Raw genomic sequence first — 11,733 nt, 5'->3', positions numbered from 1 at the left:
TTGTTAAGATTAGTTAATGCATTAGTTAACATTAACTTACCATGAACAACCTCTCTGTTCAGCATTAGTTAAAGGGATAGTTCACCCAAAAATGAAAATTCTGTCATCATTTACTTACCCTCAAGTTGTTCCAAACCTGTATGAGTTTCTTTGTTCTGCTGAACACAAAGGAAGATATTTGTGTTTGAAACCAAGCAGATAGAGCAACCATTGAATACCATAGTATTTTTTTTCCCTACTATGGTAGTCAATGGTTGTTCCATCTGCTTGCTTACAAACATTCTTCCAAATATCTTCCTTTGTGTTCAGCAGAACAAAGAAACTCATACAGGTTTGGAACAACTTGAGGGTAAGTAAATGATGACAGAATTTTCATTTTTGGGTGAACTATCCTCTAATCTTTGTTAACGTTAGTTAATAAAAAATACACATTGTTCATGTTAGTTCACAGTGATTTTACTAATGTATAAAGTATTAGTAAATGTTGAAATTAACATTAACAAAGATAAATAAATGCTTTAAACGTGTAGTGCATTATTAGTTCATGTTGGCTAATGTAGTTAATGTTAACTAATGAACCTTATTGTAAAGTGTTACCAATAGGATAGGCCTATTAACAGCACATTTTGAATGTTGAAATTAACATTAACTAAGATTAATACAAGTTTTAGAAATATTTTTCCTGGTTGGTTCATGTCAACTAATGTTAGCAAATGGAACCTTATTGTAAAGTGTTACAGGTTTATCTAAAATGGAAAGAAAGAAAGAAAGAAAGAAAGAAAGAAAGAAAGAAAGAAAGAAAGAAAGAAAGAAAGAAAGAAAGAAAGAAAGAAAGAAAGAAAGAAAGAAAGAAAGAAAGAAAGAAAGAAAGAAAGAAAGAAAGAACCTCGTGTGTGCTGTTCACATGTGCTGGTGGTAACAATTTATAAAGATAAAACAATGAGGAAGAGAAACAGTGATTCCCGGCGAACACGTGACACTATAGATGCTGTTATAAACGTCGAGTTATTGTGCATACAGTCGGCTATGTGTTCAGATGAGTGCCCGCGTCTTAGTATCTAGCGTGCGGGTGACTTTGCTTTTATCTCCGTGAATGGTGATGCACCGATTACACTCAGCCCTCAGGCGAGATGATTTGGTTAATGGAAGGAATGTGCTTTTTACCTACTTTTCTGGTAATCTGGTCATCGAGCACATTCATAGTATCTTATATCATCGCATTGTTTCGTCGAGATGTTGATGTTGTCCTTCCTTATATAAGGTATGTGATGTGTCTTTTTACATTGTACTTGATTTTAGTTTGGATACACATCTGTATTAGCCAAATTTACAACTCTTAACATAACCAAAGAGCAGAAATAGCAAATGATGTTAGTAACTAGACCATGTTTTAAGCGGGTATTTATATATAGCCTATATATAAAGCTCCCATTTGTAAGAATTTCATGGGGGAAAAGTTTTTGCATAGCCTACAGCTCGTTTAGTTTCGTTTTCTACTGAGAAGTTGAACGGTGGCTCGTGTCCAAAAGGTTGTATTCAGTGCAGGAAGCAGGACAAACTAGATGTCTTGAAATAATATGAATATAATGTAATATAATATAATTGACAGAATATTTTAAAAAAAATAATAAGTAGACCTAATACAAACTATTTTCAGTCACATATTAATGTATTGTTAATGTCATACAGTAAACTGTGGAAATTGTGGGTGCTTATTTTTAATACAAAGTATTGCACGATTATGATTCTTCTTCTTATTATTATTTGTGTTCATGTCTCTAAAAACCAGTCCTTTACTTTTTATCAGTGATACAGGAGCAACTCCACCTGAGAGCTGTGTGTTTGGATTCATGTCGACAATCACTGCATTTGCAGGTATGACTAATAATCTGCCATTTTCAGCTCATAATTCATAAAGACAGTAAATCCCCCAGCAGCAGCTTCAGGAAACTCCTTACTGCAATCTGTGTGTCAACCTTTTGGAAATTGTGTAATTTGAAGTCAACCGCAAACTGCTTGGTTTTGACATGTGAGAGGAAAGCAGTGGGAATGTCTCGAGTGTACGTTTCTTTAGTAACACTGGAATCTCACTCATTCTGGTCTCACTTCTCTTTCTGCTGAAAACGAAAACACAATTTTTCCCACCCGTGACGCACAGCTGGAGTTCAAGTGTTTTACAAAACATCAGACAAAACCTCAAACAACAACTGCAGAAATGAAACCTAATGGCAAATCACAGGTTATCAGAGCAACAGTCATCATGACAACTCAAAGTAATTTTTAACCGATATACTATTTTCATAGCATTATCCTGCATAAAGTATCCAGAGAATTTATTCAGTTTTATTGCATGCATGAGTGAATAATGTGACCTTTATTGCACAGCAATTTCCACTGCGATTTTTGAATTACATCTTTAAACTGTTGAAACTCAGTGCAGGGAATTTGTTTTTCAGCCTTTGCTACTATGTATGCTGAATATAAATTTGTGGAAAGAGTCCATGAGAGAACCGGTGCCGTGTCCCCTGTTCTGAACAAGGCTTCTTTTGCTGTTGGCATCATCTCTTGTGTCGGAATGTGTTTGGTTGCTACATTTCAGGTATGTCTAGTTCAACCACAAACAAATATTCTGTCAACTTTTTTGGGGGTATATATATTTTGCTTTGGACCCCATTGACCTCACTGTATGAACAAACACAGTTCTTCAAAAAATCTTGTGTGTGGAATGACATAAGGGTGAGAGTAAATGATGATTATTGGCGCTCATGTATGTTGTTGTGTTCTAGGAGACAACGGTGATGGCAGTCCATGATTTGGGTGCTTTACTATTCTTCCTCTTTGGGGTTATATACACTATCATTCAGAGCGTGATCTCGTACCGCGCTCATCCCTACGGATCTTCGAAGTGGATGTGTCATTTCCGTGCATTCTTCGCTGTAGTGGCCTTTCTAGCTGTTTTCCCCAGTATCCTTTCTCAGTCTTACCAACATGTGCTGCTAATATGCATCTGCTTACTGCTTATTTATATGCTGAATATAAATTTGTGGAAAGAGTCCATGGCCAGTTGATAATACCTAGAATATCAAACACACTCGACACACTCTGTCAGTTTAAATCTAGACTAAAAACACATCTCTTTACTATGGCATACACATAGAACATTATCAATTTATATTATTCAAATCAGTTAAATGATTGTTTTAGGCTGCATTAACTAGGTCAGCCGGAACCGGGAACACGTCCCATAACACCTGATGTACTCGTTACATCATAAAAAGAATGGCATCTACGGTAATGTTAGTCTCTCTGTTATTCCCGAGGTTTACTGTCAGCCGGATCCGGGCCGTATCAAGATCAGATGATGGACCTGCTCCTAGACATGACCAACGCATCCCAGAAACCGTGTCAATTAGACCCCCCCCCCTGAAATTGCCTCATCGACATGACATCCTCAATAAACCCGTCTCCGGCGTGATGACTAATATGACTTCTGACCTGTAATGTTGCCAGAATCATAATCATACACTGTTTGTTCGTTGGCCAGAGGAGAACTGGCACCCCGACTGAGCCTGGTTTCTCCCAAGGTTTTTTTCTCCCTTATGTCTCCTGATGGAGTTTTGGTTCGTTGCTACCGTCGCCTTTGACTTTTGGCTTGCTCAGTTGGGGACTCTTAATATTCAACTATATTACTGATCAGCTCATTTCAATTATCATAAAGTCTTAATTAAGAGATAAAATGTTGAAAATATGATTTTAAATGTCCTCATTATTAGATAAAAAGTCAAAAATATGATTTTAAAGTCATAATAGTGAGATAAAAAGCTGAAAATATGAATTTAAAGGTCCTCATTATTAGCTAATAAGATTAAAATATGTTTTTAAGGTCATAATAGTGAGATAAAAAGTCGAAAATACAATATGCTAAGTCATAATTATAAGATAAAATGCTGAAAATATGATTTTAAAAGTCATCATTATTAGATAAAAAGTCAAAAATATGATATGCAAAGTCATTGTGAGATGCAGTTGAAATTAGGACTTAAAAAAATTCTGAGATAAAAATTCAGAATTTTGGATTTAAAGTCTAAAAATCTAAATTATGATTAAAAGTCATGAGATAAGATTAATGAGATAAAAAGCTGAAATTAGATTTGAAAAAGTCAAAATTATGACCAAAACACACACCAAGTAATTTAAGAAATGAAATCATGCTTGTTATTTTTTTTAAATGCGCTTTTACTTTTTTGATTCACACTTATAATAATATAATAATATTTATATTATTGTTTTCTTTACATTTTGAAATCAGTTTTTACAACAGAAATTAAGCAATTAAAAACTTTTCATGTAAAACTAAATTAATTTCCTATCATCAATGTAAAGCTGCTTTGAAGCAATCTGTGTTGTGAAAAGCGCTATAGAAATAAAGGTGACTTGACTTGACTTGGCTATTCATCCAAATCCAGCGTTATGATCCTGGTTTTCCTTGTGAAGACATGCACAGTTAACGTTTCAGATCAAACTGATTGTCTTTAACACCTCCTTCCAGCGATTTTCTGTGCAGTTTCTGTTGGAACAAGCAAACTTCACTGGGACATCAATGATAAGGTACAGTTCATGTCATTTCAGCGCTCATATTGTAGTAAAATGTATTGAATATTAAAAGTTGCTCGTCTTGTTTTCCTGCTTCTGAAGGACTACACACTTCATATAGTGAGTGTTGCGTGTGAATGGATCACTGCCTTCAGTTTTGTCTTCTTCTTCCTAACATACATCCAAGAGTTCCAGGTGGGTACATTTAAAACATTATATGAGACCTACACTAATAGTTCAAAAGGTTTGGGGTCAAGATTTAAAAGAAAGAAAAAAATTTATCAGTTTATTCAGAAAGAATGCACTATCCCTTAACTGTCAGCCCCTTTTTGAGAATAGACGTGAAAATGCACTAAACTCAAAAATGCTTTGGAATATGACAAAAATGAAAGTATGAGTTTAATTTTACTGTAAATCAAATGTACTGCACTAAATATTTTTTATTTTATATAAAATATATATTTTACAAAATAATTTTTACTCAAAAATTACTCTAAAATTAAAGTCATATATCTAACCAAGTTGTGTTCCAAATTTGAAGTTGATATGACAAAAATTTAAGATCTTGTTTAGGCACTGTACCAAAAATTGCCACCGGGTGTCACTGGAGATTTTAATGCAATCTCCTGTAACAAATTAATACATTTTTGTCCAAATATCACTTCTATCATAAAACAGTGACAAATATGGAACCTTGAGATTCAGACCTTTCCGACAATATGTTTTGTCAAGATTAGAAAAGGTTTCGATCATAAAGTAGTTAAAATACATTTTGTAATATGAAACCTGACACCACCCACTAGGGGAGGATAAAAGAATTCAAACTACTGTTTCCATGGTAACGCAACGTCCAATTTAAAAACGTTTTCACAGGATGAATTTTGAGTTTGTAAGCTTTCAAATGATACCCGATTTATGATGACTACTAAAATATGTAATATGAAAAAATATGCCAAGCGTCCCGCTAGTGGGACGCCGGTAACAGTTAAGGGGTTAAATTGATCAAAAGGAACAGTAAAGACATTTATGAAGTTCTATTTCGAATAAATGCTGTTCTTTTGTACTTTCTATTCATCTAAAAAAATCTGTAAGGAATGTTGATAATTAATGTTTCTTGATGATTTCTGAAGAATAATGAGTAATGATGCTGAAAATTCAGCTTTGCCATCACAGGAATAAATTACCTTTCAAAATATTTTCAAATATAATACAGATATTATTTGCAATAATATTTCACAATATGTATATCGCATTTTTGATCAAATATATTCAGCTTGTTGAGCATAAGACTTTCAAAAACATTAAAAAATTATTAATGTATTAACTAACAAACTAACAACGAGCAATACATTTGTTACAGTATTTATTAAAATATGTTAGTGTTAGTTCACAGTGCATTAACTAATGTTAACATATACATCCTTTACATGTTATAATGTATTAGTACATGTTGAAATAAACATGAATTAAAATTAATAAATGCTGTAGAATTATTGTGAATCCTTAGTTGATGTTAAAGGTAACTAATGTCCCCCAAACTTTTGAACAGTAGTGTGGCATCATTGATTTTCTCATTATTTCAAATTTCTCATTATTTCATTCATTATATTCGTTTTAGTTCCTCTAAGATATTAACTGTTCTTTTATTTCTTTTTACAGCAATTCACTCTGAAACTGACTGTTAATTTAATAGAGTGTTAATGACCGTGACATCATACTGTTAATGTTTTTTATGTTTTACCGTTTTTGGTGCATTGTTCTTAATAATATAATTGTATTTTTATACAACTTATCAGCTTTTTTCACGTTGAAAGATCTGCTGCAGTACTGTGTAATCATTTTGTAGCTTGCACTTTGGTCTTGGGGAAAAAAAAGGCATAAAACATACTTGAAATGTAGTACACTCTAACCACTTGAGGCCAAAGCTTCATCATATAGTGATATAAAGTCTCCTTTAATAATCAACCAAGACAAGTTGAGCACATTCATATTTGCATTCATTTCTGTTAATCAATCTTTGCTTCGGTTATAGTTTGAACAACGTCTTGCTTTGTTGTTTTTCTTCATAATCATTCCAAAAATCCAGTGCAGCTGAAAGTGAGCCACAGGTGTTTTTTTTACTCTTGCCCTTAATGCTGTGCAATGTGTATGTAAGTCCGTTGATTGCACAATGTGTGTCTGATTTTGTAATTGTGAAATAAAAACACATGACAATGATGATTATGATGATGATATGCATGACTAAAGAAGAAGTGACTGCTTTAATGTTTCTAATGATAGGAAGAGCAGCACTACTGTTTTAAGGTTTGGGTTCAGTAAGATTTTTTTTAGATTTAATTTAATACCGAAATTCAGCAAGGGTGCTGATCAAAAGTGACAGTACTTTTGAACTTGGTATTCATTAAATAATCCTGAAAAAAGAAATAAAGCAGCACAACTGTTTTCAACATTGATACCGCCGCGTTTGGAGGAAGAAGAAGGATGAGTACAACCCCAAGAACACCATCCCAACCGTGATGCATGGAGGTGGAAACATCATTCTTGGGGATGCTTTTCTGCAAAGGTGACAGGACGACTGCACCGTATTGAGGGGAGGATTTATGGGGCCATGTATCGCGAGATCTTGGCCAACAACCTCCTTCCCTCAGTAAGAGCATTGATGATGGGTCGTGGCTGGGTCTTCCAGCATGACAACGACCCGAAACACACAGCCAGGGCAACTAAGGAGTGGCTCCGTAAGAAGCATCTCAAGGTCCTGGACTGGCCCTCTTTGGAGGGAGCTGAAAGTCTGTATCGCCCAGTGACAGCCCCGAAACCTGAAGGATCTGGAGAAGGTCTGTAGTGAGGAGTGGGCCAAAATCCCTGCTGCAGTGTGTGCAAACCTGGTCAAGAACTACAGGAAACGTATGGTCTCTGTAATTGCAAACAACGGTTTCTGTACCAAATATTAAGTTCTGCTTTTCTGATGTATCAAATACTTATGTCATGCAATAAAATGCAAATTAATTACTTAACATTTTCAGGATTTTTGTTTTAGATTCCGTCACTCACAGTTGAAAAGTACCTATGATAAAAATTACAGACTTTTACATGCTTTGAAAGTGGGCAAACCTGCAAAATCGGCAGTGTATCAAATACTTGTTCTCCCCACTGTACCCGTCTGGAAACCCCAAATCTGACTCCAACTGCAGATAAATATCTGTTTAGGATTCTGTTATTGTCAGACAGAAAAGCTCTGACAAAAAAATGGCTTCAACCAGACCCATCGGGTACTGAAGAATGGTACAACACTATATATAATGGAGAAACTCACTATGACCTGAAGATTAGAAAAGGATAAATGTATTGGTCTCTGGTCTATCTGGACTGAGTATATAAGAGCAATAAGAGTAGCTAAGGCAGAGGGGAGTGGACAACAGGAGAGATAGGATTGAATCAAACTGTAGTAAGCACCATATGTGATTTTACCCACTTGTACCTATGTTGTTTTGTTTTTCCCTTTTTTATTTCTTGTGTTTTTGTTTACACGCATTCATAAAAAGGTCAACATGTATGCGAGGCAATACTTAATACTAATCTTCTTTTGCTCCTGGACTAAATATGTTTGGAAAAAAAAAAAAAACTTCTTTGCAAAGAATTTGAATATAACACCATTTAATAACAAGTTACTTTGGAAAAGACAATGTAAGTAAATCTTTAATCGCTGTAACATGATTAGTATTATTAGAAATATAACAACTCTATAACTAAATTAAACAGGGCTTTCTGTGAATTTTGTTGTTGATTGTTTGTTGTCGTCAAAGTCAATTCAAGATTGTTCCAACTAAAGATGAATCACTCAGATACATTTTTAAAAATCAATTTCCGAACAGATTTACAAGGCTGCTTGTGGCTTATTTAATAAAAACACTCACTGGCATCTTTTTATTGTTATTGGATGCACATATAAGGCATTTAACATGTACATGGCAAGAAATGAGACAATCAAGACAATTCACATGAGAGTAGCACTTAAACAGACTTCAATGGATCAATTATAATCATAATCATCAGCGATCTCACCTAGTGAGCAACTGCCCTCAGAAACCACCAGCACAGATGTACACAAGTATGCCGTCTCCAAGATGTAGCACAAACTTTTAATCCTATCATTAAATGTCTGTCCTTTGAAAGGACCTTCAAGCGCATTTACCCTGCTTTGAGATGAGCAAGATTCATGACAGCCAACATGGGCCAGTCCAACGCGGAGTCATTAGCTGTGGGGGGCGGAGCCAATCAATCGCTGAAGGATGATTCGCTGCCTGAGCTGTCATCATCTTGCTCTTCCAAGCCTTTTTTGTCACCATCTGGAACAGGAGCGTCAGGAGTACTAAAGGATACAAAAAAGAAATCTATTAGCTAGAACATAAACAGCTCATAATTATGGAAACTTGTTTTTGTTTTTTTAAAAACATTTTTTATCTCAGAATTGTGACTTTACATCTCGCAATACTGACTTTATATCACGAAATTCTGACTTCTTTTCTCAGAATTGTGAGATATAAACAATTGCGAGTTATAAAGTCAGAACTGCGTGATATAAAGTCAGAATTGAGAGTTATAAAGACCAATTCTGAGGGAAAAATTCTCAGAATTGTGAATTTATATCTAACAATTCTGACTTTATAACTCACAATTGTGAGTTTATATCTCACAATTCTGAGAAAAGAAGTCAGAATTGCGTGATATAAAGTCGCAATTACCTTTTTTATTTTTTATTCTGTGGCGGAAACAAGCTTCCATACATAATCATGCAAGCAGTGACAGAATCATATTATACACATGCTTTAAAAAAATGCATCATATTTTTACTGTCATCAACACTTACTCAAGCAAACTAGGGTCCAAACCCTCCAATACCATCTTATTTTTAATGGCCATGACTGGAACACCCTGCGAACATGCAGAACAAAATTTGGGCATTTGCATACACATTTCACATGACGTTAGCCATAAGTAGGGAGAAGGTTTATTAATGATAAAACTTAAGAGAAAACACTCATACCACTTGCACCATTTTCAGGTATCTGGCATATCGCGGGTCCTTGGCTACAGTCATGATGTTTTCCGCTGGGACCTCTGCTTTCGGCTCCTGAGGGGTCACTTGTGTTTGCTGAGATGCCTGAATGGAAAAGGATTTTGTATTAATATGTGCGCCATTATGGTTATAACAACCTCAGAAAACAGTGGGATAAATGGATTAAGACATCAATATCTAAGAATAACCGTTACCTCAACAAGGGGACCTGTGGCACGACTGCCATTCACTGCGGGGCCGTTTGTCTCTGCAGGCGGTCTTGGTCTCACTCCATCCACTGTCACTTCTTCCAAACCAGGAATAGAAGCTAACTGCAAATGTATAAACCATAGTTTCACGAAATCAACTTAGATCAGCAATAGAAGGTATTCATGAAGTCATGGGCTGCGTCCGAAATCGCGTACTATGTGAGTAGGTACTACATTTGAATTTGAACTTACTTCACGACTGTACGTTCTATATGGTATGAATGAGTGTAGTATGAATGTAATCCGGACATACTACATCCACCATGTTGTTGTTTTCATGTGACCTATCAGCATCAGTTGCGTCCCTTCACCTCCATTCATAAATCGTCTCCCATGGGATAGTAAAGTGTCCATCATATGGGGACTGCAGAATCTCGCCGGAAGTAGTGGGTCATCCGGGTACTTTTCACCGACTGTTTTTAGAATACTATGAATTCGGACATGCTACTCTGTTTTTCGCATACTATATAGGATGGAAGTATTTGATTTCGGACGCACCAATGCATGTTCTGAGTTCCAGGAGTCAGAGGTTTTTGAATCTTTTAGATGCCACAGACCCCCAAATATGATCAATCTAGTGTGAAAGACACCGATCCTGAAATTTAAAAGGCATCTATATAGTTTGTTTCATGTATAAACACCCAATTTATGCTGTGAAAAATGAATACTATAAATGGATTGAAAACAGTATTTGGAAAATCTTTTATTTATTTAATTATTTATTTTAATCAAATATTTATTTATTTACTCAGACATTTTAATTTTTTTTATTTACTTATCTTATTTTGTATTAATTAAAAAATATAATTAATTGATAGATTATATTTAAATTAATTAAAAAATATATAAAATTATTAATTAATTAATTACTTTTTTTGATTTATTTGAATCTAATGTTTGTGTGTTTATTTTTTATAATCTATTTGCATTATTTATTTGAATCTTACTGTTTTTTTGATAATCATCAAATAATGAATGATTTTACACTTTTTCTTCAAATATTTTCAAGAACCTCAGTTGGAAAACCCTTACCTTTGCTTCCAAAATGCTTAGTGTGGTCTCAATCTGCTGGATTCGTAGGGACACTGTTGCTAGTTTCTGTAAAAGCAAATTCCATCAGGTCATTGACATTTACAGTAAATGTATATAAGTTGAGTTACTGTAAAGAGGGGAATGATGTGCTGACAGGTGAACATACCTCCTCACAAACAGTAGAAAACCGGTTCAGGAACCTGACGGTGTGGACTATGAACTGATTGAGGAAAGCTACGATTCTTCTCTGTTGAATGGCTGGAACCTTAAGCAAGAAAGTATAATGACCATCACCGTTTCAGATCAGGTGCTTATGTGAAAAAGATCATGTGAGCAGCAACTGATGTTGCAATGTAATAACTCACCTTTGTAAGATCTATTCCTGATCCCACAATGGGTAATCCGTCCTCGTCCATGTCAACAACTCTGTTGCTTTTTTTTATTGTCACAGACACACAGATGTTTACGCGTTAAATGCCTTAAACGAGTTGGTAGTGCACGACAAATGCAGTTGTGAAAATACCTCCTCACGTGACTTCGGTGCAGCACTTCCGCGTTCTGTACATGATAAAAGTTCTCAAACCCTTAAAACCTTATTAAAAAATACTGTTTTGTGATTCAAATAACAGTAACTTGTTTTTATGTTTTGATTATAATTATACCCCCCCCCACCCCACACACATATTTATATATAAACTGTTTGCATGTTTGCTTGAAACTCAATAAAAGTCCTCAACACTTCCACACTATAATAATAAAAGTCCGCTCACAAAAATAAAAGGT

The 11,733-nt window shown here is 34.9% G+C and overlaps 2 protein-coding genes across 3 annotated transcripts; one reads left to right on the top strand and one right to left on the bottom strand.

Annotated features, from left to right (window-relative positions):
- Positions 1–902: 902 nt before the first annotated feature.
- Positions 903–6,810, top strand: dram1 (DNA-damage regulated autophagy modulator 1). Of its 2 annotated transcripts, XM_079817245.1 has the most exons (8): positions 903–1,261; positions 1,808–1,875; positions 2,159–2,273; positions 2,457–2,599; positions 2,787–2,964; positions 4,550–4,608; positions 4,696–4,788; positions 6,253–6,810. In XM_079817245.1, exons 3-8 carry the CDS (start codon positions 2,216–2,218, stop codon positions 6,292–6,294), a joined length of 573 nt encoding a protein of 190 aa, XP_079673371.1. In that variant the 5' UTR covers positions 903–1,261; positions 1,808–1,875; positions 2,159–2,215; the 3' UTR covers positions 6,295–6,810. The 2 variants fall into 2 exon arrangements, with proteins under 2 accessions (XP_079673371.1, XP_079673370.1); XM_079817244.1 differs by lacking the exon at positions 2,159–2,273 and having other exon boundaries at positions 942–1,261.
- Positions 6,811–8,117: 1,307 nt separating this feature from the next.
- On the bottom strand, positions 8,118–11,645 carry washc3 (WASH complex subunit 3). The gene is made up of 7 exons (XM_079817246.1): positions 11,316–11,645; positions 11,117–11,215; positions 10,951–11,016; positions 9,865–9,981; positions 9,638–9,754; positions 9,461–9,525; positions 8,118–8,962 (listed from the first exon to the last, which is right to left on the bottom strand). The coding sequence occupies exons 1-7, from the start codon at positions 11,364–11,366 to the stop codon at positions 8,869–8,871; spliced, it is 609 nt and encodes a 202-aa protein (XP_079673372.1). The 5' UTR covers positions 11,367–11,645; the 3' UTR covers positions 8,118–8,868.
- Positions 11,646–11,733: the final 88 nt, after the last annotated feature.

This window comes from Gobio gobio (genome assembly GCF_949357685.1).
Source record: "Gobio gobio genome assembly, chromosome: 5".
Taxonomy (NCBI): Eukaryota; Metazoa; Chordata; class Actinopteri; order Cypriniformes; family Gobionidae; genus Gobio; species Gobio gobio.
The sequence above is the reverse complement of the archived record's forward strand: the minus strand, read 5'-3'. Positions and strand labels throughout refer to the sequence as shown.

Coding starts and splice junctions, on each gene's coding strand:
- washc3 (XM_079817246.1), bottom strand. CDS start 11,366: ATGGACGAGGACGGATTACCCATTGTGGGATCAGGAATAGATCTTACA. Junction 11,017..11,116: donor TTTCTACTGTTTGTGAGGAG/GTATGTTCACCT, acceptor TTGCTTTTACAG/AAACTAGCAACAGTGTCCCT. Junction 9,526..9,637: donor ACCTGAAAATGGTGCAAGTG/GTATGAGTGTTT, acceptor GCATGTTCGCAG/GGTGTTCCAGTCATGGCCAT.
- dram1 (XM_079817244.1), top strand. CDS start 1,131: ATGATTTGGTTAATGGAAGGAATGTGCTTTTTACCTACTTTTCTGGTA. Junction 1,876..2,456: donor GACAATCACTGCATTTGCAG/GTATGACTAATA, acceptor TTTGTTTTTCAG/CCTTTGCTACTATGTATGCT. Junction 4,789..6,252: donor CATACATCCAAGAGTTCCAG/GTGGGTACATTT, acceptor TTCTTTTTACAG/CAATTCACTCTGAAACTGAC.